The sequence below is a fragment of the Brachycentrus maculatus genome, unplaced genomic scaffold (assembly GCF_059751285.1).
Source record: "Brachycentrus maculatus isolate JH-2025_06_01 unplaced genomic scaffold, ASM5975128v1 h1tg000136l, whole genome shotgun sequence".
NCBI classification, from domain to species: Eukaryota; Metazoa; Arthropoda; class Insecta; order Trichoptera; family Brachycentridae; genus Brachycentrus; species Brachycentrus maculatus.
In genome coordinates, this window is record NW_028280889.1 from 722,932 (window position 1) to 747,500 (window position 24,569).

Genomic DNA, 24,569 nt, shown 5'->3' on the forward strand with positions numbered 1-24,569 from the left:
ACAGCGCATCTTTTCCACCAAAGGTTAGAATAAGTTTAATTTAAGATAGGATTAATTAATTTTAAGCTAATTTAAGATAGCAATTTAAGATTAGTTTAAGTTAAAGTCGCTTTCGTATAATTTTGATATTTTTAATTAAATTAATTTAAGTATATTTTTTGTGCTGAATTTTCTTTCATCTCCCTACCCCTCCTTCTAATACTCCCAAGGTATATCAGCTTGATAAGGTGGGCGACGTCACTCTAATATTAGTATGTGAGATCCGAATCCTGGATTATAATCACACACATGAGAAACGCCAGTAAATACCATTTTCATTTTTATTATTAAGCTTATAATTTGACCAGATAATTTATTTACAACATTTTGAGTGTGTCCAAATACTTGTTCACAAAATCTGGATTATCTCCAATTACAGGAGTTATTTTCATATTATTTTTTGACATCTCATCAAAGATGAAGAAGAATATTGAAGTCTGGGCATTTACGGGGCTTACGACCGTCATAGGCTGGATTAAGTGATCACTTTACACACGTGTAACATTCACCAATTCTACCCATTATTGACAACCACACTACTCAAATTCTTGGAAGTTCCATATATATGAACCAATTTAGAAACCTTGTTCATGAATCACTAGAACTTCACTAGAGACATCTATTGGTGAGATGTAAATGCCCAGACTTCCATATTCTTCTTCATCTTTGATGAGATGTCAAAAAATAATATGAAAATAACTCCTGTAATTGGAGATAATCCAGATTTTGTGAACAAGTATTTGGACACACTCAAAATGTTGTATATATATATATATATATATATATATATATATATATATATATATATATATATATATATATATATATATATATATATATATATATATATGTATATATATTTATATGAGTAATCACTTAAACCAGCCTATAACGGTCGTAAGCCCCGCAAATGTCCAGAATGTCAAAAAATATTTTTGACTTAAACCGATTTTCTTCCAAATCGTTATTTTGTTTTAACGAAAATATTCAATTTTTATGTTTTAGTTGAGGAAGTGTTTCAGCAATGTATAGCTTTATTTGTGTTGCATCGCTTATGTTTAGTGAGTATTAATTAATTAACATAAAAAGGGCGAATGCTTCATTAAAAGTTTAAGGATTTTGCCACATCACCTTTTTTTTATTAGATCTAGGTTTTGTACATTTATTGGTGGAACTGCATTTTTTATAATAAAATAACAACCATTTAGTTTTTTCTAAATTATTTTTTTAATTACCTATTAATTGTTCGCCTCCGTAGTGTAATGGTCAGCATGCTCGGCTACCGTTCTGGAGGTCCCGGGTTCGGTTCCCAGGAGGGTTTAATAAATATAAGTGATTTTTTTCACTCCAATATTTATTCAATTTTACACTGGACTGGTACCTGAAGTGGAAGACTGATCACCTTTCCTTCATGTGTAATCGATCGAGATAACACTGCGTTTATATGAAGCAGTGCCCTATGCACCATTGGGGGTGCAGTAAGGGATTTTTTTAATTACCTAACGTCCAAGTGACTGAAATCTAGCTACGGCTTATGCAACGCCGTTTATCATGACACTGCCCAGGCTTCAACTTTTTAAGTTTAATTAATAGCTTTTGCCTACTCGTGAGTGGATTTACTCTTTATGTTTATAACTATAATTTTATGTAATTCATGAGTGAAAATTCTAGGCAAAAACACTTGCCTGAATGAATTTTATGTGATATCTCCGTGCCATTATCATCGAACACTCTCAGTGTTTGATAATGTCTTAATAAGACGAAACGCGTCACATAACATATTTGTAAAATAAAAGTAGAATTCAATCCAATAACCGTGTTTAATTTTGGATATATTACCCAACCAGTTTTCCTTGTTTTCAGTAAGTTCTGTACATTCCTTCCATGCAGTACAGAAACCGGTGACGTTTGAACGGTAAGTTTTCACTTAATAATTGTCATTTATATCTTACAATAAGTGGTCATATTACAAAAATTTCATAATTAAAAAAAATTAAAATCACTAAAAATATTTAATTATAACTTAATTATAATGTCTACCGGTTTCGAAGCTAACCGCTTCTTTATCAAGAGTCATTAATACTTATCAATCAGTCTTTATAATGAAGCGGTTAGACATTATAATTAAGTTATAATAAAATATTTACAGTGATTTTGAAACAAAGTTACATTTTAATTATAAAATAGAAAATCATAAAGTTAGTACTTCAAATATAAATTACAAAAATTTAATATTATTTTTTGATATCTCATCAAAGATGAAGAAGAATATGGAAGTCTGGGCATTTACGGGGCTTACGACCGTCATAGGCTGGTTTAAGTGATCACTTTACACACGTGTAACATTCACCAATTCTACCCATTATTGACAACCACACTACTCAAATTCTTGGAAGTTCTATATATATGAACCAATTTAGAAACCTTGTTCATGAATCACTAGAACTTCACTAGAGACATCTATTGGTGAGATGTAAAGAAGCTTTTTATCAAGCAGAAACTCTTATATTAGTATTAGACTTTTATATTCTTCTTCATCTTTGATGAGATATCAAAAAATAATATGAAAATAACTCCTGTAATTGGAGATAATCCAGATTCTGTGAACAAGTATTTGGACACACTCAAAATGTTGTACAAAAATTTAAGTTGCAAAAATACTTATAAGAGAAACGAATAAACCAATGTTCCGAGAAAAGTAAGTTGTGTAAAGCTGTGGTATTCTTCATATAGATACATTTTTACGTGTCAGGGTTGATCAACAAAATGCAATAAATTGATACAAATACAATGCAAATATTGCATATCTAAAAAAATATTTCATTACTCACACCCCTACACTATTTCTTTCAATACCGGATGTCGGCAATTACGTCGACGGGAAGTTTGATCTTCAGAGTTAAGCGCACGGCGTAAAAATGAGGTGGACAATTTAAGCGAGTAGCATTTACTTGTTGGTCAAATTTTTATAACGTTGCATACATTTAGTTTTTTTTATGAGGTCAAGTGATCATACATTAAAAAAAATTATGACGTCACGTGATCTTACATCTCTTATGTCAATTACATTAAAGTCGCGATATAATTTTGTTTATAAATTTCGCAACTTAGTTCTTTAAAAAAAACGCTTTGCAAGAGAAGGTCTGTCTGGAAACGTAGATGCTTTTGTATCAGATCTGAGAATACAGTGGGATAGATTTAAATATCCCTTGTCACTGCGATCATATTAGGTCTATTGTAACCTCCCTCTGTATCACAGCTCACTCTCAAGACGTACGTGAGTCATGTAGCTCACGACCTGCCTTGGTGGTAGGAGCTTCACCTTCTCGGAGTCCAGTAGTGATCCTCCAAGGATGTGACTTCGGTTGCGAGCGAGTGTTTCGTTATCCTCCACACAAAATCTGCAGACTGGGGAGTCATTTAGTCCATACAATTAGTTACCTAAACTAAGAGAGATATTTTAGGATCAAATTTAAAAACAGATTTGTTTTAACAATGGTACAGAGTATTTATAATTTATTTATTTTTTAATTATTTATGCTTAGATCGTGCAATTAGCATAGTATACTAAAAATTCCTAGCAGCTAAAGGGTTAATTGTTTATATTTTTGACGTTTCATATACCAACAAGTTGACATTGATGATAGCCTTTGAAGATTAAAGCAAGAATCATTTTTAGTGTAATGTTTTATAATATGTATATTGCTAGCTGAATATGTTATGGTAGACACATCACTCACTCTTTTCAATAACGTCGTAAATCAAGAAACTAGATTTTTCAGGAGATCTTTTTTAAAGTTCAAAGATATAATAAAATGTATTAAAAATAAATATCAACCCACTTATTGAACTTTTTATTGTGCAGGAGATCTTTTTGGGTAAAACCTGAAGGTTTTTTCTCCATTTGAAAAATATTTAAACAAAACCTTTACTTCAAAATGCAAAAACAACACTTTTTGCCCTGTAGCGGGTAAATATCATGTTAAAAATATGCCGCTTTTGCTGGGATATAGTACATTTTCTGGGCATTCTGAGAACATGCACAATTGAAAATTGACGATTTTTGATATATGACGTTGTTGAAAGGAGTGAGAATATATTATTACGGTTTTTAATAAAACTGACGCAAAAAAATATACAACCATGATATACGATTTACCCTCGATGAAGGGTTGATGGTCCCAAGAGTAAACAATAAATATGGGAGTAGAACACTTCAATACATTATTTTGTTACATCTCATCAAAGATGAAGAAGAATATGGAAGTCTGGGCATTTACGGGGCTGACGACCGTCATAGGCTGGTTTAAGTGATCACTTTACACACGTGTAACATTCACCAATTCTACCCATTATTGACAACCACAATACTCAAATTCTTGGAAGTTTTATATATATGAACCTTCATGCATATATTTTATTTTAATGTGTACGATTTAAATTTTTTATAGTTTGTAATGTATATATTAATTGAAATAAATAAATTGAATTGATATTATTTATATTCAAAGCATTTACTTTGTGGTCAAACATTCAATTGAATTGAATTGAAAAAGGGTATTATTTCATCTCTGTAATTCCAGTCGGCCCCGGGAGGCGAGCGGCTGCATCGTACCAGAGCCGCCCAGCAACGGGGAGATGAACGTCCTCAACCTCGCGACCAGCATCGCGGTCGGCCAGCGCTCTCCCGAGTTCAGCATGATGAAGATAACCTGCAGGCCAGGCTACCTGCCCCGCCCTCGCGCAGCGGCCATTTGCAAGAACGGGAAATGGAGCGTCAATGGCATCCAGTGCAAAAAAGGTAATGAATGCTTGGTCCTAAAAACTAAGTTTATTTTTTCATTAACATTAACATAAATTGTATACATTTACCATATTTAAATCACAATTTGAAACATTTTTTTTATATTTTGCAAAGACCCACCAAGCCACCTTGTGTGTCTTGTCGGTGGACTTCTTTTTGAATACATTTTATATTCATATTATTTTTCTAAATTTCTCAAATTCTTGGAAGTTCTATATATATATATATATATATATATATATATATATATATATATATATATATATATATATATATATATATATATATATATATATATATATGTAATAAAATAACTAGGTACCTACCTATACATTTTATTAAGTACTTACAAAAAGTACCTACATAAAACAGTTCTACCACCAGATGCCGCATGCGTCGCTCAGAATAAAACAAAAGACTTCCGATAATATTATTAACTGTCAGAATCAGATAGATAGATAGATAGATAGATAGATATAAAAATGATTATAAAGATAAATTAAGAATAAACTTTAATTACAAAGCAACACATTGTTTATTTTATTATTATACACCCACTTTACATATTATCTACACCCAATTTACAAAGAAAAATATTACCACGTTCTAAAACGACAATTTTGTTAATTGGAAATGGATTATGAAACATTAGATGTATTAAAACAATTACTACAATATGTTCGGAGTGATAGAGAAAAATTAGAAGATGATCAAAGAAAACGATTAGAAGATCAAAGAAGACGTGGAAATCTAAGAACTAGTGATAAAATTAAAGATAAAAGTCCATGCAAGATTTGTGAAAATTTAAATAAGGGAACTCGATATCACCCTGAAGCAACGTGCTGGTTTAAAACAAAGGAGGATGATAAGATTAATAATAAAAATGAAGATTTACAAATTACGTAACATGTTTACGCACCGATCAAAAGCTCCGATCCGAAGAAAGATGGACAAAAGCATAAGCCAATCCAAGCCAATCGTCGTTTGAAAACAATAACTGAGATGCCGGACAGTAAAATTCTGCGTACTTCCGTGTAGTGGACAAACGTCCATACTTTGTTTGAAAATGATGCGGAATGCATCGAAACACGTGTGACAAAAGATTTTAAGAAATAGTGGTATTTACTAATTTAAACTTAAATTAAAAACAAAAATTATCAACTTTATTATTATTCTTCTTCTTCTTCTTCTTTATGAGCCCTCTGACCTCCACTCCTGGATATAGGTCTCTTTCCCTTCTTTCCATTTCCTCTGGTTGGTTGCTGCTTGCAGACAGTTTTTACCCCCCACAACGACTATGTCGTCGGACCATCTCTTTTGAGGTCTTCCGACACCTCTTTTGCTCTCCCAAGGTCTCCATCGTAGAATTCTTGGGGTCCATCTTGTGGGGTCCTGTCTCGCTATATGTCCTGCTCATATTACTTTATTACATACGTTTATTCTGACATGTTTCTTTTCAGATCCTAAATATGTTGAAATTACATCTACAACAGTAAGGTGAGGTATAACTTTAACACTATTTAACACTTACCACTCTGTAGGCCAGACATTCTGGCCCGTATGATTCTAGTGGGCAGCTCCGTGGGCCACAATGTCTGGCCCGGCGCAGGTATAACTTTAATCACTGATTTCTCTATCACCCAAGTATACTCTACCAAAAAATATTTCAGATAAATACAGTTAATCTTAATTAACATGGTCATCCGAATTGCCAGACAGAGTGTCCCGAAATTAGGGAACCAAAATATTTTTTTTCATGGTTGAAAAACGTCACATTTTTTTGATCAGAGTAGCTGATCAGTTATGAGAAAAATTTAAGAAAGGGTTAATAAAATACCAACTTTATAGTCAGGTCTAGCGAGTGTTATTGCCTAGAATTTTCACTCATGAATTACATGAAATTTTAGTAACTTTAAACATAAAGCTATGAAAACATAAGGCTATGAAACTTAAAAAGTTGAAGCCTGAGTAGGGTCATGATAAGCGGTGTTGCATAAGCCGTAGCAAGATTTCAGAGTCACTTGGATATTAGGTAATAATAAAAAATAGTTGGGTCTATATATCGCTCATTTGGTGCAACAATGACGTAATTTCCCTTTTTTAAACAAGTTAAATATGTGAAAATGTGCAGAACATGGGGAGAAACATGGACAGAATTGATTTTGTGGTGAAATGATGCGAGATGGCGCGAGTTTCATTGTAGAATTGAGTAAAATAGCGCCATTTCTGTTGCTACAATGTTTTAGAATTAGCACATAAACCCTGATGATGACAAGGTTCTTGTCGAAACCGGGTGGAAAAAGTTTACCAATAAAAAGTGGTTAAAACAAAGTCAGATTTTGTAATGATTATCGCAACTTGGTTCATAAAATAAAATTGCTTCGCGAGAGAAGTCTTAAGCTTTTGTATTAGATCCGAGAATATAGTTTTCTGAGAGCTTTGCATCTTTATTGACTGCAGGACCCAGAATGCTGGACCTGGTTGTACTCTACCGGAGTTTCCTTCCCACGGAAGTTACCAACAACCAAAAGGCATCGCCCCAGGGTCTTCCGTCAGTCCATACACGATCCTGCATTATTCCTGTGAAGAAGACTACATGCTCTCCAGAGCGATATCCATATGTCAACCATCTTTTGAGTGGTCACCATTTCCAATTTGTATAAGTAAGAACTTATATTTACAGATTTGTAGGACTCCATTTCAATTTATATTAAAATCAAACATTGTTTTTTTGAGTCTACTTAATTGTATTTTATTGTTAAAAAACACTTCAAGATAAAATTTGTAACAATTGTTTCGCCTTGCTATGGCATTTTTAAACGAATGTCAATTCGTTTGTTCAAAAAATATTCATTCGAAAATACCATAACAAGGCGAAACAATTGTCACAAAATTTATTTTTAAGAATAAAATACAATTTTGCAGACTCAATAAATCAGTGGTTGATTTTAACATTTTTTGTAAAGAACTTATACCTTAGAGGCAGGGAGGATAAAATGCCTTTCTAAAAAAAATCTTTGGAAACATTCCACACCTTTTCCACATTTATGTATCTACTTATGTGTTCCCACCGATTATCGTGACTATTTATATATAGTGTTTGAAACACAGTGAAACCTCTATCTATCGTTTTTAAAGGGACCTATTAAAATAAACTATGAATGCGGGAAAACAATGAATGCGGGATTAAGAGGTCAGTATGCAAGTAGATACGACCGACTAAAGATACCGTCCTCCCAATCTGCATAACCATTCGTAGGCTACAATTCTAAGAAGAATACAGGTTTCAAATGCAAATGTATTTATTTTTAAAAAAAATACAAACCTGAATAGAATTTTTTAAAAATACTCAAGCTTATTGATCAAAATTAGTTTTTTTAACGGTTTTATTTTCGTAAGTCAATAGTATATTTTCAGTTTTGCAAATAGTATTTTTTTCAGCATCGGTTATTGAATGTGCGTTGTAGAAAGTTTTCTTTCAAAGTGTGCATGCTTCTGGAAATGCAGGTACAGGCAGCGGCTCCTTTTCATCAATATGGACCTCTTCTGCTATCGGTTACGCAAGCTTTCGATAGTTTCTATCCCATACGTTGCCGTTGAATGTAAGAAAATTGAAAAGAATGTAAAAAACAGACAAAATGTATCAAATATGCAGCTTAATTCGAACGATAAATGCGGTAAATGGTGATGGAGAAACGATCGATGCGGTTTAGTTTAGTATAAAACTAATTCCGGATAGAAAAAATAAACGACACATCCGGGAAAACGATTATTCCAGGAACGATAGATAGAGGTTTCACTGTACTTGATCTTCTTCATCTCGGGTCACAATCTGTACGATTAGTTCTTTATGGACAATCTCCATTCATCTTCATCCTCCGCTGAACTCTTCAACTCGGCCTACACACTACAGCGCATGTCGGAGATAATTTGGTCCATGTGGTTTGAATACCCTCCTCAATTGTGAGAAGCAGGTTTGGGTGTCTTATATTATGGCCAGTCTGTTTGGCTCACTGTTGTGCTACTTTGTTTAGTAAGGATCTGTCTAGATCTATCTGGGATCTCCCAGCCCTGCTTAATACCTCGTTATTCGCTACATGTTCCGACCAATGAATCCACAACATGCACTTCAGTCTACTTCGAGTTTTATCTCTAACAGTTTTCAATACAGACATGCGTTACGAGCCGAGGTTAAACGTACATTAAAATTAGACCTGTAATCGAATCAACTTATATACTTGTAGGATGAAAGGAGTGGGCGGGGTTCGAATTGGATATTGACGAATCGTGTTTAACCGATGTCGAATCAAACAATGGACTATATGTTAAATTTATTTGGTTGTTAATTAGAGGAATATTATTTTTAAGTGCTTTCCTAATATAAAAAATCTCCATATTATTTAGTTTTAACCCTTTATTATTAGTGTTTAAGTTTACACTATAGTGCATGTTGGTCTTCGGGTCGACCAAAAATCGCATGTGTTAGACATTTTGTGTAGTTTTGAGTGTGTAAATGGTGCTATGGTGGTGAAGGGTAGTATTGTTTGCATGCTGTGTTAGTGATTGTCCTGACGAAGAGACGGGTACGTCTCGAAACCGGTAGACGTAAAAATCTCGGTGAGTGGTTATATACTTATTTTATTAACATTTTTGTTTTCTGTTAAAATCAAATATTTTTACTTTATATTAGCACTTTTAATCTATTTTTATTTCTGATATCTATTGTATTCTTGCCAGTGCCCTTTATTGTAACCTAAAATAAAATGTATACCCACACAGGGACATGCCTTTGTGAGATCTTAATTTATATTAATATTTATATATATTTTTTTGTAATGTAGGGAATAGAATAAATGGTGCATTGAACAGAGTGATTGCAAATAAAAATATGTCCATGGAAGCCAAGCTAGCGGTTCACAACGGCGTGCTGGTACCGACACTAATGTATGGCAGTGAAATATGGAACTGGCTAAGGAAGGATGAAAGCAGAGTGAACGCTGTTGAAATGCGCTCCCTCAGATGAATGTGTGGAAAATCATTGTATGACAGAATTAAAAACGAAGATATATGAAAGGAATGTAAGGCTGAACGAGGAACAATTGAAAAGATTAAGAAGAGTTCTTTACGGCGGTATGGACATGTGGATCGAATGGATAACGAGAGAATGACTTAGAAAATATATGTGGCGAATGTGAGAGGGAAAACAGAACGAGGACGACCGAAAAAGACTTGGCACGATCAGATCAATCAGAACCTAAAATCTGGCGGTGTCATAAGTCTGCGTAATCGGAGGGCATGTGTGACTAGATGTATGGATGTGAAGGAGGCGAGGAGTGTATGTCAGATAGAAGAGTGTGGCGTTCCATCTTCTCTGCCTACCCCTGCGGAGGAACGGCGTAATGGTAGTAGTAGTAGTAGTAGTAGTAGTAGTAGTTTTTTTGTACTATTTTAATATATATATCGTGAAATGCAAAAAAAAATATAATAATAATAAAATGTTCTGGTTTATTAGACAAACTGGGATGCGTAGTTCCACAGGCAGACGGTTTGCACTTCAACTGCTCAGATGGTAAATCAAACCCTATCGAATGCGGTTGGGAAACACCTCACGGATCTATCGCCACCCCGGGCTGTTTGGACAATTACCACATCAAAAATGGAAACTTCCACCTTCTGCATTGCGACGACGGGGTGTGGAGCAAGCTGCCACCAGAGTGCAAACCAGGTAAGTACTCCACGGAGGGGTCGGTTATTCAAATATACACGTAATCAAAAATAATACAACTCTTTTGATTTATTATTTTGAGAAATAAAAAGACTGTTTTTTGATCCACTCACATTTTTACTAACAACCAACTAGTTTCGGCAACAACCTGTTGCCCTCTTCAGGGTTTACTTATGACTAAACATACATTCATGATACATAAAAGAAACAGTGAACAAAATTATTGGATTAGTTTAATTTATGAACCCTGAAGAGGGCAACAGGTTGTTGCCGAAACTAGTTGGTTGTTAATAAAAATGTGAGTGGATCAAAAAACAAAGTCTTTTTATTTCTCAAAATAATATATCAATATCGTAGCCATACTACTATTTAATATTTGATATATTACTAGCTTAATATTGCCCAGAAAAAATCCCAAAGGATTTTAAACATGGAGGTGTAATATATTAGAAGTATAAAAAATGACTAACTGCATTGATATTTATTTTCTTGCCAAGTAAAAGTGACTTAAATGGCCCTCCCGAACATTTTACGTTTTGTCAGTTGGTCACTTTCTCCTGCACGACTACGATATGATCCATAAAGTTAATGCTTTCAATATTCAAAACAATTTTTTTGAGTTTATCCTTTCCCATTCTGATCATAAAACAGTGAGATGGACCACAAGAGTTTTACGATGGAGACCTTGGGAGAACATAAAGAACCTGACCTAACCACATTTGATTATTTCATATACTTGAATGTGGTTAGGTCAGGAGTCGGATTAATCGTCGGGTATGGAGATACCAGGAAAAGAAGTTCATAAGGAACTGTCACGAGAGGTGGTATACATGATGAAAATGGTGAAGGCCATTGGTAACATAAACTAAGCTAGGACACAATATGCCGAACCCTCTTCTAGTGGAACGGAAGGTCTGCTGATGACAGTCAACAGTCCACCTTGTTCTTACCTTCAGTATCATTGTTAAATTATGTCATTCTATATTTTTCAGACGATGTTGAGGAAACAGTCAATGCTAAGAACGCCACTAATGTTGATGGAATAGCAGAAAATGGATTGAACAATACTCAGTCAGTATTATTTTTTTTTGTCACAGGTGTTTAATGTATGCGAGGAAAGTGATTTGTAGACGAATATTCTTCTTCTTCTTCTTCTTCATGAGCCCTCTGACCTCCACTGCTGGATATAGGCCTCTTCCCCTTCATTCCATTTTCTCCGGTCGGTTGCTGCTTGCAGCCAGTTTCTACCCCCCACAGCGACTATGTCGTCGGACCATCTCTTTTGGGATCTTCCGATACCTCTTTTGTTTTCCTAAGGTCTCCATCGTAAAATTCTTGGAGTCTATCTTGTGGGGTCCTGTCTTGCAATATGTCCTGCCCACTGCCATTTTAGTTTTGCCACGCGATCCATGATATCCTCTACTTTGGTTCTATTCCTGGTATCTTAATTTTTTTTGTCCATCAAGCTTTGATTAAGCATGGATCTCTCCATGGATCGTGGTGTGCTCTTGATCTTTTCTTCATTTCTATTTATCACAGCCATAGTCTCTACTGCATATGTGTTCACTGGCAGTATGTAGTATTCGTGCATTTTTCTTTTTAGACAGGTCAGAATCTCCTTATCTTGCAGAATTTGTATGAGTTTTCCAAAAGCCGCCCAACTCAGTCCTATTCTTGTTGACAGTTCCACTGTTTGGTTCTCCTTGCAGTTTTATCTCCTCTCAAAGAAGAAAAAGATGAATATTCACATGTTCAAATTTATGGTTTTTGAAAGAATTGAATGCAGATCTAGGTGTAAAATAAAGTAAGGGGGAATTTTCGAAGATGGTTTTTATTAATTTATTATTATGTTTTAAAAGGCCCGCTGCTGAAGGTTGTCCACTCCCGAAGTTCCCAAAGAATGGTCGCTACACAATCATGGGCATGCGAGGCCGCATAGTACCAGGACGCATCGTGCCTCAGTCGGCCTTATTGAAGTATGCCTGTAAAAACGACAAGTTTTACCTCTCGGATGACATGGCTTTCTGCGATGAGACCAACGCGTGGTCCGCATCTCCAGTCTGTCACGGTAAAGTATAAGATATGCTGAAAATAAACCAACGAGCTGACTCGGGTAGGTCCCTAAACAAACTGCGGACATGCTAAGGCGTCAAGTTTACAACAGTGAGTTGACGACAACAGTGACCACGCCACGCCTTCTTTTCTCTCTGCCAACAGGGGTAGGTAGAGAGAATAGAACACAAACCTACTTTGACTTTGAAACATTCTTCTCCTTTCCTCATACATACCCGCCAAATATTTTGACTCTTGGCCTGGCCGGTTTCAAGAATTTGACATACCTGAATGTGTTGAAAAGTCGAATGGTGAGCATATTGTCCTCTCAGGATCTTTAAAAACTATGCTTCTCTGCATTGTATGTGTGTTCCTACTAGAATCAACAACACACACACACACACGCACACACACACACACACACACACACACACACACACACACACACACACACACACACATACACACACACCCTCTTACATTTGCTAGATCTACACTAAATATTTTGTACTAATCCATATGTTTCTGTGGCTAACTATAATTGGCTTGTTTAATATATATTCTTTTAATGTTTTGTTTTACATATGCTGCTGTTGTTAACCCAAATAAAAAAATAAAGAAAACAGGTTTTCCTCGGTCTTCCTCTGCTCCTTTTTCCATAACTACATTCGCGTCATATTTTTTACCGTTCTTTCCTCACTCATTCGTTTCACATGTGAAACCATCTCATCACTACTTCTTCTTCATCTTGTTATAGGCCTTGTGGCCTGTTTTTAAGAGGGATTAGCCTCCTGCGATTTCGGTTCCCAGTTGTCGACCCATCTCTTTGGTGGTCTGCCCGGGAGTCGTCTACCATGGGGTTGGCTAGTATAGTACAGTGTGATGTGGGGGGAGTCTAGATGCATCTCTGCATCTCATCACACCTTTCTTAATTTTATCAATAATGCTTACCCTTTCCTTATTTCACTGCATTGTTTTGCCGCACATTCGTCTGAGGGATCGCATTTCGATTGCTTGCAGTCTATATTAATCCTTCTTTTGTCAACTCCATGCTTCACTTCCATACATTGGTGTTAGCGACGTCATCGCAAACCCCGTGCGGCGGCCCAGAAAAGGACCTCTGGATGCCCGGCGGGCGAGACGGCTGCCCGCCAAGCCGAGGCCCTGAGAAGGGCTTTTGTGTATTTATGTACTTATATGTGTGGCTCGTGGACCCTTATATCTATGTATACTTTGTGACTCATGTTTAATATAGGATCTGTGAAACTAGTTAAAGTATAGATATAAGAAGAGTTATATGTTTGTTGCCTGCCTCTGTAGTCTGCCTCCGTAGTGTAATGGTCAGCACGCTCGGCTACCGTTCTGGAGGTCCCGGGTTCGATTCCCAAGGGGGATAAAATAAATATAAGTGATTTTTTCACACTAATATTTATTCAATATTACCCTGGACTGGTACCTGAAGCGGAGGGCTGATCACCTTTCCTTCATGTGTAAATGATCAAGATAACACTGCGTTTATATGACGTAGTGCCCTATGCACCATTGGGGTGCGGATAAGGGTTTTATTTATTAGTTTGTTGAATAACTTTAGTGTTAGTTGGTATATGTTTGTTGAATATGTAAAGGCACCGGTACGGTATAAAAATGTAGCCCGTCCGGTGCTCTTTAGAGAGAGACAGCGATATGGCTGTCTCTTTCCCCCCGGCCGCTGATTGGTCGTGCGTTCCCACTATCGGGCGGCACGCGATCGCGGTCGGGTAAATACATATATGGTAGGGCGCACTTTGCCGAAAATAAGTTCTCTTCGACCACTGAAACTTGCGTTTCATTTCTCCGCTCCGGACCTTCGAGACCACGCTGTGCCACCAGCCTGGACCGCTTCGCCTCTCTGCACCGATTCACGGACCGGTTTCGGAAAGCCCTTTTCAGGGCTATTGAGGTTGACTTGTCGATGCAGTGCTTTGTATCCAGCTTACAACTGGGTACAGCGGTGATGTCTAGAACTCGTCTCATCGATCTCACAGACGCATCATCAAGCGGTCCAAGGACCACCGCCAAACCGTCGGGACTTGCCCCTTCTTGCGCCGCAGAGAAGACCAGAGTTTTACAGTCTTGTATGGATGGAAGACGTCTCGTACAATTAGGTTTGGAACAAGCACTCCGTTATGTACAGCCATTCTTCTTGCTGCAAGATTGTTTTTTCAAAGACCGATTGGTGTAATATTTTTTTCTCTCTGCCTACCTCTACGGAAAGGTAGAGGGAATAAAACGACGATAAATGTGGTGGTTCGTTAGTATTTAATGTAATATTTTTTTGCTTAAAACACCGGTTTTGTATGGAAAAAAAAGTTTTTCTTCGAAATTTATTTATGTTTGGTTTTGTATATGTAAATATTTTTTAAATATACATTTTCTTAAAAAATCTAATTCCAATTTGTACAACACGTGTGGCTTCTCGGGCAGCCGGTCGCGTACTGAATTTGTATATTTTAGAATACACCCTCAAAGAGTCGAAAATAAACACAAGCTTTTTCACCAATATTGACTATATTGACAATATTTTTCACCAATGTTTGACTGGGAATGGTGCAGTTTTGACATTGGCTTGCTATTTCATAATCTAACACTCTCCTTATCATTCATCGTTCACTTTGTGTAATACCACTTTAAAAAAACACTTCTTCGTGACACGAATGAGTGAATGATAAGGAGAGTGTTATATTACCATACCACAAGGTTAACAGTGCTTTTATTTAATATACAAAATATATTTCTTAATATTTTCCATTTTCCATTTGTTTTCAGCTCATTGCAAAATGGTAGAGTCACACAGTCTGGACTTTACTTGCTTTAGTAGCAACCACACCATGGTGCCTTGCAAGAAGTTTATGCAGTTCGGTACATTTGTTCGTTCGACTTGTAAGAATGGCCACCGCGCGATCGGAATATTGGACGACCTGACTTGCGGCCAGGACCGAGATGGAGTCTGGGATAACCAAGTGCCGGCATGTACTCCTGGTACGATATTTACTCTTGCTTCCTATTCCTGGCTCCATCCCAACTTATCGTCCGTCGGGGTCAGCCCTCCTCGTCTTCAGGTTGTAGGTCCTTCTATCATGGACAAGTCACCTAGGCCATGCCTCCGAATCATGTTATCTTTCTGCGGCATGAATTCTTTGGTCTCCCTCTAGATCATGGGTGGCCAACCTTTTCAGCAGCCGGGCCAGATTTGAGAAATTACATTTTACACCGGGCCGTAAAACAAAATTTCTTCTATTATTCAATTTGAAGACACAACGAAAACTAGAATGAAACATATTTATTAAAAGTTAGGCAGTACAAAAAATTATCAGAAAACTTCTCAGTTCTTCTTTGGTCCAACGTCTTTACTACTTGACGCCATTAAAGGGTCTTGAAATTGTCACGATAGTGAAATACTTCCATATATGGGATATGATATGAACTACGCACGGTGGAATGTTCTTTTGTTGGTTTTATGTACACTTAAAGAAAACATATGTGAAATGCTCCGCGGGCCGCAAGAAAACACCCAGCGGGCCGCGGGTTGGCCACCCTTGCTCTAGATGTCATGTTCAGGTTCTCTGCGTTCGATGTTCCTCGATTACCTTTCCTCTACCTTACTATAGATGCCAGTTACAGCCAGGCTTCCAAGAATGCGTGAACTCTTTATTTTGTGTCTAAGGGACACTCCAGCTGACCATCTAAGCATTCTCATTTCAATTGCCTATGACGGTCGTAACCCCCCGTAAATGCCCAGACTTTTATATCCTTCTTCATCTATGTTGAGAACCTTTTCCAAGTTTAAGGAAAACAAACGCTTCCACCTTTTTCTATTATGAAATTTGTTAGATGTAAAATATCATAGCTCTTGGATAAGATCCATTATAGGTACATATAACCAGGGCTTTTTTTTCATGTAACGCAGTGGAACGGCGTTCCAGCAATTTTCTCACGGATATATATATTTTTAAAATTATCAAAATCCATTAAACGAAACAATTTTTTTGCATTTGTTCTTACAATCAATATTTTATATGCAACATTTTGAGTGTGTCCAAACACTTGTTCACAAAATCTGGATTATCTCCAATTACAGGAGTTATTTTCATATTATTTTCTGACATCTTATCAAACATGAAGAAGAATATGGAAGTCTGGGCATTTTCTTTTCATCTTTGATGAGATGTTAAAATGATAAAATATGGTATTGTAATGAATATATAAATGATATTTGAATATTTTTTTAGTAAGTTTCGTTTAAAAGAAAAAGACCTTGGGTATAATTAATATTACACTCTCCTTATCATTCATCGTTCACTTTGGTATTGCACATTCCCGGTTTATAACCTGGAAGGCTTCTGGAATTCACCGGAGGTATCAAATTTCATTTTTAGCAAATTAATGTTCAAATAAAACACTTGTAAGGTCACTTTTTGAGTTTGTTAATGTAAACATGACTAGATGTTTGAAGCAATCAGCGTTTTTAAGTAGAATTACACAATGTGAACGATGAATGATAAGGAGAGTGTTATACATTATTACCATACCACAAAGTTTACGATACTTTAACTAGCTAACTAACTAACCATCACGCCGCTTCCCCGCAGGGGTAGGCAGAGAGAATCGAATGCCACACCACTCTGTCTTTGCAAACATTCTTTGCCTCTTCTACATTCATGCATCTCCTCATACATACCCGACGATTATTACGACTCCTGACCCGGCCGCTTTCAAGTATTTGACATACCTGATTGTGCCAAGTTTTCCTCGGTCGTCCTCTGCTTCTTTTTCCAACTACATTCGCTCCATAAATTTGTTTAACCGTTCTTTCTTCACTCATACGCTCCACATGTCCAAACCATCTCAACACACCTTTCTTAATTTTATCGATAATGCTTATCTCAGCCTTACTTTCTTTCCTTATTTCATCATTCGAACATCTATCAAACATCGTTTTGCCACACATTCGTCTGAGGGATCGCATTTCGACTGCATTCAGTCTGCTTTCATCCTTCTTTTGCCAACTCCATGCTTCGCTTCCATACAAAAGGGTTGGAACCAGAACTCCATTGTGTACTGCCAGTTTAGCTTCCGCCGATAGATTTTTATTTGCTAAAACTGATTTTAGTGCACCATTCACTCTGTTCCCAGCATTCACTCTCCTTTCTGTGTCTTTATCAATCTTTCCATCCCTAGAAAACATACTACCCAAATATATGAAATCATCTACCTGTTCCAAAATCTCCCCTTACGATGCTTTTAATTAACAAAATATAATTAATATGAATGAATTTGACATTGCAGAGTGCGGATACGAGTCAGACGCCTCGGTAAGCCATATGGTAATGGGTCAGATCAGCCGCAAGAACGAGTTCCCTTGGCATACGGCGGTTTACCAACAAATGGGCCCCAACAATTTTCAACAAATATGTGGGGGGAGTCTGTTGTACTCTCACGTTGTCGTCAGTGGTACGTATGTATTGATCACTTTACACACGAGTAACTAACTAACTAACTAACCATCACGCCGCTTCCCCGCAGGGGTAGGCAGAGAGAATCGAACGCCACACCACTCTGTCTTTGCAAACATTCTTTGCCTCTTCTACATTCATGCACCTCCTCATACATACCCGACGATTATTACGACTCCTGACCCGGCCGCTTTCAAGTATTTGACATACCTGATTGTGCCAAGTTTTCCTCTGCTTCTTTTTCCAACTACATTCGCTCCATAAATTTGTTTAACCGTTCTTTCTTCACTCATACGCTCCACATGTCCAAACCATTTCAACACACCTTTCTTAATTTTATCGATAATGCTTATCTCAGCCTTACATTCTTTCCTTATTTCATCGTTCTAACATCTATCAAACATCGTTTTGCCACACATTCGTCTGAGGGATCGCATTTCGATACACACGTGTAGCCAACACCAATTCTATCCATGATTGACAACCACACTACTCAAATTCTTGGAAGTTCTATATATATGATCCAATTTCGAAACATTGTACTTGATTCACTAGAATTTCACTACAGGTATTGTTGAGACGAAAGAAGCTTTTATTGAGCAGAAACTCTTTCATTCGTATGTGAGGTCCGAATCCTGGATTATAATCATAAACATGAGAACTGCAAGAAAATATCCTTTTCATTTGAATATTTTAGTATTATTTTTTGACATCTCATCAAAGATGAAGAAGAATATGGAAGTCTGGGCATTTACGGGGCTTACGACCGTCATAGGCTGGTTTAAGTGATCACTTTACACACGTGTAACATTCACCAATTCTACCCATTATTGACAACCACACTACTCAAATTCTTGGAAGTTCTATATATATGAACCAATTTAGAAACCTTGTTCATGAATCACTAGAACTTCACTAGAGACATCTATTGGTGAGATGTAAAGAAGCTTTTTATAAAGCAGAAACTCTTATATTATGCCCACTATTATTAAACTCTTATGCCCAGACTTCCATATTCTTCTTCATCTTTGATGAGATGTCAAAAAATAATATGAAAATAACTCCTGTAATTGGAGATAATCCAGATTATGTGAACAAGTATTTGGACACACTCAAAATGTTGTGAATATTTTAGCTTACAATTCGACCTGTTAATTTATTAATAACATTTTGAGTGTGTCCAAATACTTGTTCACTAATCTGGATTATCTCCAATTATAAGAGATTTTTTTTTAACATCTCAACATAGAATACAATTGTAAGAGTTTCTGCTCAATGAAAAGCTTCTTTCATCTCACCAATAGATGCCTCTAGTGAAATTCTAGTGATAATCCAGATTTTTGAAGTATTTGGACGCACTCAAAATGTTGTATATTAAATATTAGTCACCATCCATTATCCACGGAGTGAAATAATCCGTGTGGTTTATTAGGGGTATGTCTGACAAATATTTCAGGACGCGACCCTTGTAAGGGTGGGTTCGGCTGAAGGTAATATAAATCCAGTTTGCTTTTCCGCGGTTTAATGGAGTTAGGTCATATCAACATTAATTTATCTTTAAAGGAAATAAGGTCATTACAGGTAGCACGCTCTATTAATTTCAAGGTTTCCGCGGTGACGTCATACCTGCGAAGGGGAACAGTCACTGGGGGAACAGTTACCGAGATAGTCAAAATAAGCTGCCCGCGAGTAGAATAAACTCCAAACACAGAAAAAGTTGTTAATAGATTTTTCAATTTCAATTTCAATTTCAATTTATTCAATAAAAAAAATAATGTATACATAACAAACAATATTCAAGGCCGAAGACCGAGAAAAACATGGCACGATCAGGTATGCCAAATACTTGAAAGTGGTCAGGTTAGGAGTCGTAACAATCGGCGGGTATGTATGAGGAGATGCATGAACGTGGAAGAGGCGAAGAATGTTTGCAAGGACAGAGTGGTGTGGCGCTCTATTCTCTCTGCCTACCCCTGCGGGGAAGCGGTGTGATGGTTAGTTAGTTAGTTTTTTTTTATTTTAAATATGCTTCTTACCTAATGTTTTTCTCATTTATTTCTCTTAAAAATGCTTCTTGTGCCATTTTTATTATACCTGTTTATTGTTTTTATATTTTGCCATGTATCAGTTTTGGTTATTTAAAAAAATCTTTTTTGTTACTTTATTATTTGTGTTCCAGTCTTGTTAACCTTAATCCCATGTCCCAAAATGAGAAACAGAAATTACTCATCGGGAATATTATATGTAAATATGACTTTTGTATGTAATATGTTTTGAAATAAATAAATTAATAAATCATTGGGAAATTAACAAATCGTTGTACTTTTCCGATGTCAAGTGAAACTTGAAAAGCGTCCTTTGGAGGACAAATAACAATTTGCATAATATGTGGAGCTCTTATTGCATTTACAGCGGCCCATTGCTTTTACGATCCGCAGAACAACATCCCAACTGATCCGTCGTATTACAGAATCGTCGGGGGGAAGTTCTACAGAGGCTGGGACGACGAGAGAGAAAATGGTTTAACTTCAATACAAAAATCAAAGGTTGGTCCATATTATTATTTGAAGGACAATATGGAAGTCTGAGTATTAACATTGCTTGTACCTATCAAGATCCATCCAAGAGATATGATATTTTACATCTATCACAATGCATAATGGAAGAAGGTAAAATCGATTGTTTTCCTGAAACATGAAAAAGATTAGGTGAATTTTTGACATCTCAACATAGATTCTCTTTTCTAAACCCTTATCCGCACCCAATGGTGCATAGGGCACTGCATCGTACTGACGCAATGTTATCTTGATCGTTAATTATATGAAGACAAGATGATCACTCCTGCGCTTCAGGGACCAGTCCAGAGTAATATTAAATAAATATTACAGTGTAAAATCACTAATATTTATTCTCACCCCCACTGGGAATTGAACCTGGGACCTCCAGCACGGTAGATAACCACCCTGACCATTACACCACGGAGGTACACAACATACATGAACAAGAATATAAAAGTCTGGGTATTTACAGGACTTGTGACTTATAGGGTGGTTAAGCGTTCACTTTACACGCGATCATTCACCAATTCTACCAAGGATTGACAACCACACTATTTGAATTCTTGGAAGTTCTATACATGCGATCCAGTTTTGAAACATTGTACAAGTATCACTATACATTGTACAAGTATCGTAATTGGAGATAATCCAGATTTGTGACAGAAGTATTTGGACACACTCAAAACGTTCTAAATAAAGTGTGTAAAGGCTTGTTAGAAAGTAACTTGTTTTTTGCAGGTTAGTCGTTTATTCCTGCACGAGAAGTACCAAGGAGATGAGCATCATCAACAGAGCGACATTGCGCTTCTTGAACTCGAACAACCGTTTAGATTCAACGAGAAAGTCCATCCAATATGCATTGATTTATCAGACGAGCGTCTCAACACACATCATATGTCACGAGATAGCGTGGGCAAGGTACTGTATAGTTTTATTTTTATTTCTTGCATCCCTTATGTCACTGCGACCATTTTAAGTCTATTGTCCTCCCTCCATGTCATAGCTCACTCTCAAGACCTACGTGAATCATGTAGCTCACGTCTTGGTGGTAGGAGCTTCACCTTCTCGGTTCTAGTAGTGATCCTCCAAGGATGTGACTTCAGTTGCGAACAGTTATAGAGAATGTGGATGGGTGTTTCGTTATCCTCCATACAAAATCTGGAGACTGGGGAGTCTTGTAGTCCATACATTTTGCTCACTCCTTTCAAGAACGTCATAAATAAAAAAAATGATTTTTCAGGTGAACGTTCTAAAAGTTTAAAAATATAATACAATGTTTTAAAAATAAATATCAAGCCACTTATTGAACTTTTTACTGTGCAACAGATCTTTTTAGGTAAAACCTAAAGGTTTTTTCTTCATTTGAAAACTATTTAGTATATTTAGAGAATGTCGACGGGTGTTTCGTTATCTTCCATACAAAACCTGCAGACTGGGGAAATATGAAGTCCAGTTTTTGACATGTGCTTCCTCAGCCTGCATTGTCAAAATTAGTCTGACCAAGAATTCTATTGGCTTATTTTATCAACCGGATTTTTTTTTTAGGTAGCTGGATGGGGTTTAACGGAAGAGGGAGTATCTTCGACGGAACTGAGATTCTTGAATCTTCCGGTCATAGCTCTTGATGACTGCAGAATCGAAATGACCAAATACCAATTCTCCAGATTTTTAACTTTCGACAAGTTTTGTGCTGGATATCTGAATGGTATGTAATTTTCTTCTTGTTGGCCTTGTGGACCGTTTTTAAGAGGGATTAGCCTCCTGCGAGGTCGATTCCCAGATGTCAATCCATCTCTTGGTGGTCGTGCAGTGCAATGTGGGGGAGTCTGGATGGTCTGGAGTCCATTCTCCTCACATGCGCATACCATTGTCTTCTTCGTTGCCTTCCCCACCTAATGACATCTTCCATCTCGCACATTTTTCGGATGAAAATAGATTGAATGCAGTCATTGCATCTCTTAGACTTTTGTGATATATGGTAGATATTCGAATGGTCATATAATGAAAGAACTCGAGGTTGAGATAAGCATTATTGATAAAATTAAGAAAGGTGTGTTGAGATGGTTGATTGGTGAAGAAAGAACAGTCAAATAAATTTATGAGGCGGATGTTATTGAAAATAGGAGCACAGGAAAAGCGCGGAAAAATTGGCATGTTCAAGTATTTCTAATACAGATCGAGAGTGGTCAGGTCAGGAGTCAGATTAATCGTCGGGTACGTATGAGGAGATACCAGAAAAAGAACCAAAGAAGAGAATATTGTGAATCGCGTGGCAATACTCAAATGGCAATGGGTAGGACATATTGCAAGACAAGACCCCACAAGATGGAGAGAACAAAAGAAGTGTCGGAAGACCCCAAAAGAAATGGTCCGACAACATAGTCGCTGTGGGGGGTAGAAACTGTCTGCAAGCAGCAACCAACCGGAGGAAATGGAAAGAAGGGGAAGAGGCCTATATCCAACAATAGAAGACAGAGGGCTCATGAAGAAGAAGGAGATGTTTGATGAATTACAAGAATATGGAAGAAGCGAAGGTTGTTTTTAAAGACATTTTGGAGTAGCATTCTCTTCCACACCAATCTGTTTTTACAAAAAATGATGACTTGTTAGTCTTTAGTTGGAAAACTAACATTATTTTCTATATTTTAGGTTCCGCAGTCTGTCAGGGAGACAGTGGCGGGGGGCTCATGTTTCCAGTGGTCAAGTATGGAGAGGAGAAGGTCTGGGTGCTTCGGGGCATCGTAAGCAACGGCCCACTCAACGAGAACGGGACATCCTGTAGGACCAACACATACACGGCCTTCACAGAGATCTTCCAACTCAAAACCTGGATGCTCCAGAAACTGAGAGAGCTTGGCATCACCCACGCATCGTCACTTTAAATGTTTTATATAACTACACACATATCGCTCACTACTTTCAAGAACGTTATAAATTTTCAGAAGAATGTTTTTAAAGTTTAAAAATATAATACAATGTATAAAAAATAAATAACCAGCCACTTATTGAACTTTTTACTGTGCAACAGACCTTTTTAGGTAAAACCTGAAGGTTTTTTCTCCATTTGAAAAATATTTAGTACATTTAAAGATATAATTAAACAATACCATTTCTTCAAAATGCAAAAACAACACTTTTTGCCTTGTAGCGGGTCAATATTAAGTTGAAAATATGCCGCTTTTGCTGGGATATAGTACATTTTCTGGGCATTCTGAAAACATACACAACTGAAAATTGAAGATTTTTGATTAATGACGTTCTTGAAAGAAGTGAGCGATATGTACAGTGAAGCCTCTCATAACGAGCATAATTCGTTCAAGAATCTTACTCGTAAAGTGAAACATTTTTTTGTAGAATTTATATTTGAAGCAATAACTTTGTGATTTTTCATTTTATAATTAAAATATAACTTTGTTTTAAAATCACTATAAATATTTTAGTATAACTTGATTTTAATGTCTACCGGTTTCGAAGCTAACCACTTCTTTTTCATGCTATTGTTTTTTGAAGTATTAATTGGCAGACATTATAATGAAATATTTTTGCTGATTTTAAAACAAAGTTTACATTTTACATTTTTTTTAACTTGTGCTGAAATCTCGGCTCACAAGTGAATGTCGTGAAAAAAGGGAGTCACTCGTTAAGGGAGCAAGTTTTTTCTATTTTTTTATCTTTATAAGAATTATTCATTATGAGGGGTGCTCGTTATGAGAAGTTCCAATGTATTAGATTCAATGTATTAGACTAAGATTTCTTGGTGGAACTGTATTTTAAATAATAAAACAATACATAACTATACTGGTTTTTTCACATTTATTTCATTTGACCAGTGACCGGGTTTCGTCGTTGCCGACATCATCAAACTGGTGGGAGGCTATCCAAAATATAATGATATATAT

The 24,569-nt window shown here is 36.5% G+C and overlaps 1 protein-coding gene across 2 annotated transcripts; it reads left to right on the forward strand.

Moving 5' to 3' along the window:
• Positions 1-1,048: 1,048 nt before the first annotated feature.
• LOC148309213 (modular serine protease-like) lies at positions 1,049-24,458 on the forward strand. Of its 2 annotated transcripts, XM_088260467.1 has the most exons (14): positions 1,049-1,100; positions 1,903-1,954; positions 4,623-4,840; positions 6,304-6,340; positions 7,304-7,506; positions 10,356-10,568; positions 11,561-11,639; positions 12,428-12,636; positions 15,426-15,638; positions 17,946-18,110; positions 20,525-20,658; positions 21,409-21,588; positions 22,216-22,375; positions 23,320-24,458. In XM_088260467.1, the coding sequence occupies exons 1-14, from the start codon at positions 1,064-1,066 to the stop codon at positions 23,550-23,552; spliced, it is 2,133 nt and encodes a 710-aa protein (XP_088116593.1). In that variant the 5' UTR covers positions 1,049-1,063; the 3' UTR covers positions 23,553-24,458. The 2 variants fall into 2 exon arrangements, with proteins under 2 accessions (XP_088116593.1, XP_088116594.1); XM_088260468.1 differs by lacking the exon at positions 22,216-22,375.
• Positions 24,459-24,569: the final 111 nt, after the last annotated feature.

What these genes read in the sequence shown, in the direction of transcription:
- LOC148309213 (XM_088260467.1), top strand. Translation starts at nt 1,064, where the DNA reads ATGTATAGCTTTATTTGTGTTGCATCGCTTATGTTTA. An exon ending in GCCACCAGAGTGCAAACCAG is followed by an intron (nt 10,569 to 11,560) that starts GTAAGTACTCCA and finishes TATATTTTTCAG; the next exon opens with ACGATGTTGAGGAAACAGTC. An exon ending in AGTGCCGGCATGTACTCCTG is followed by an intron (nt 15,639 to 17,945) that starts GTACGATATTTA and finishes TTGACATTGCAG; the next exon opens with AGTGCGGATACGAGTCAGAC.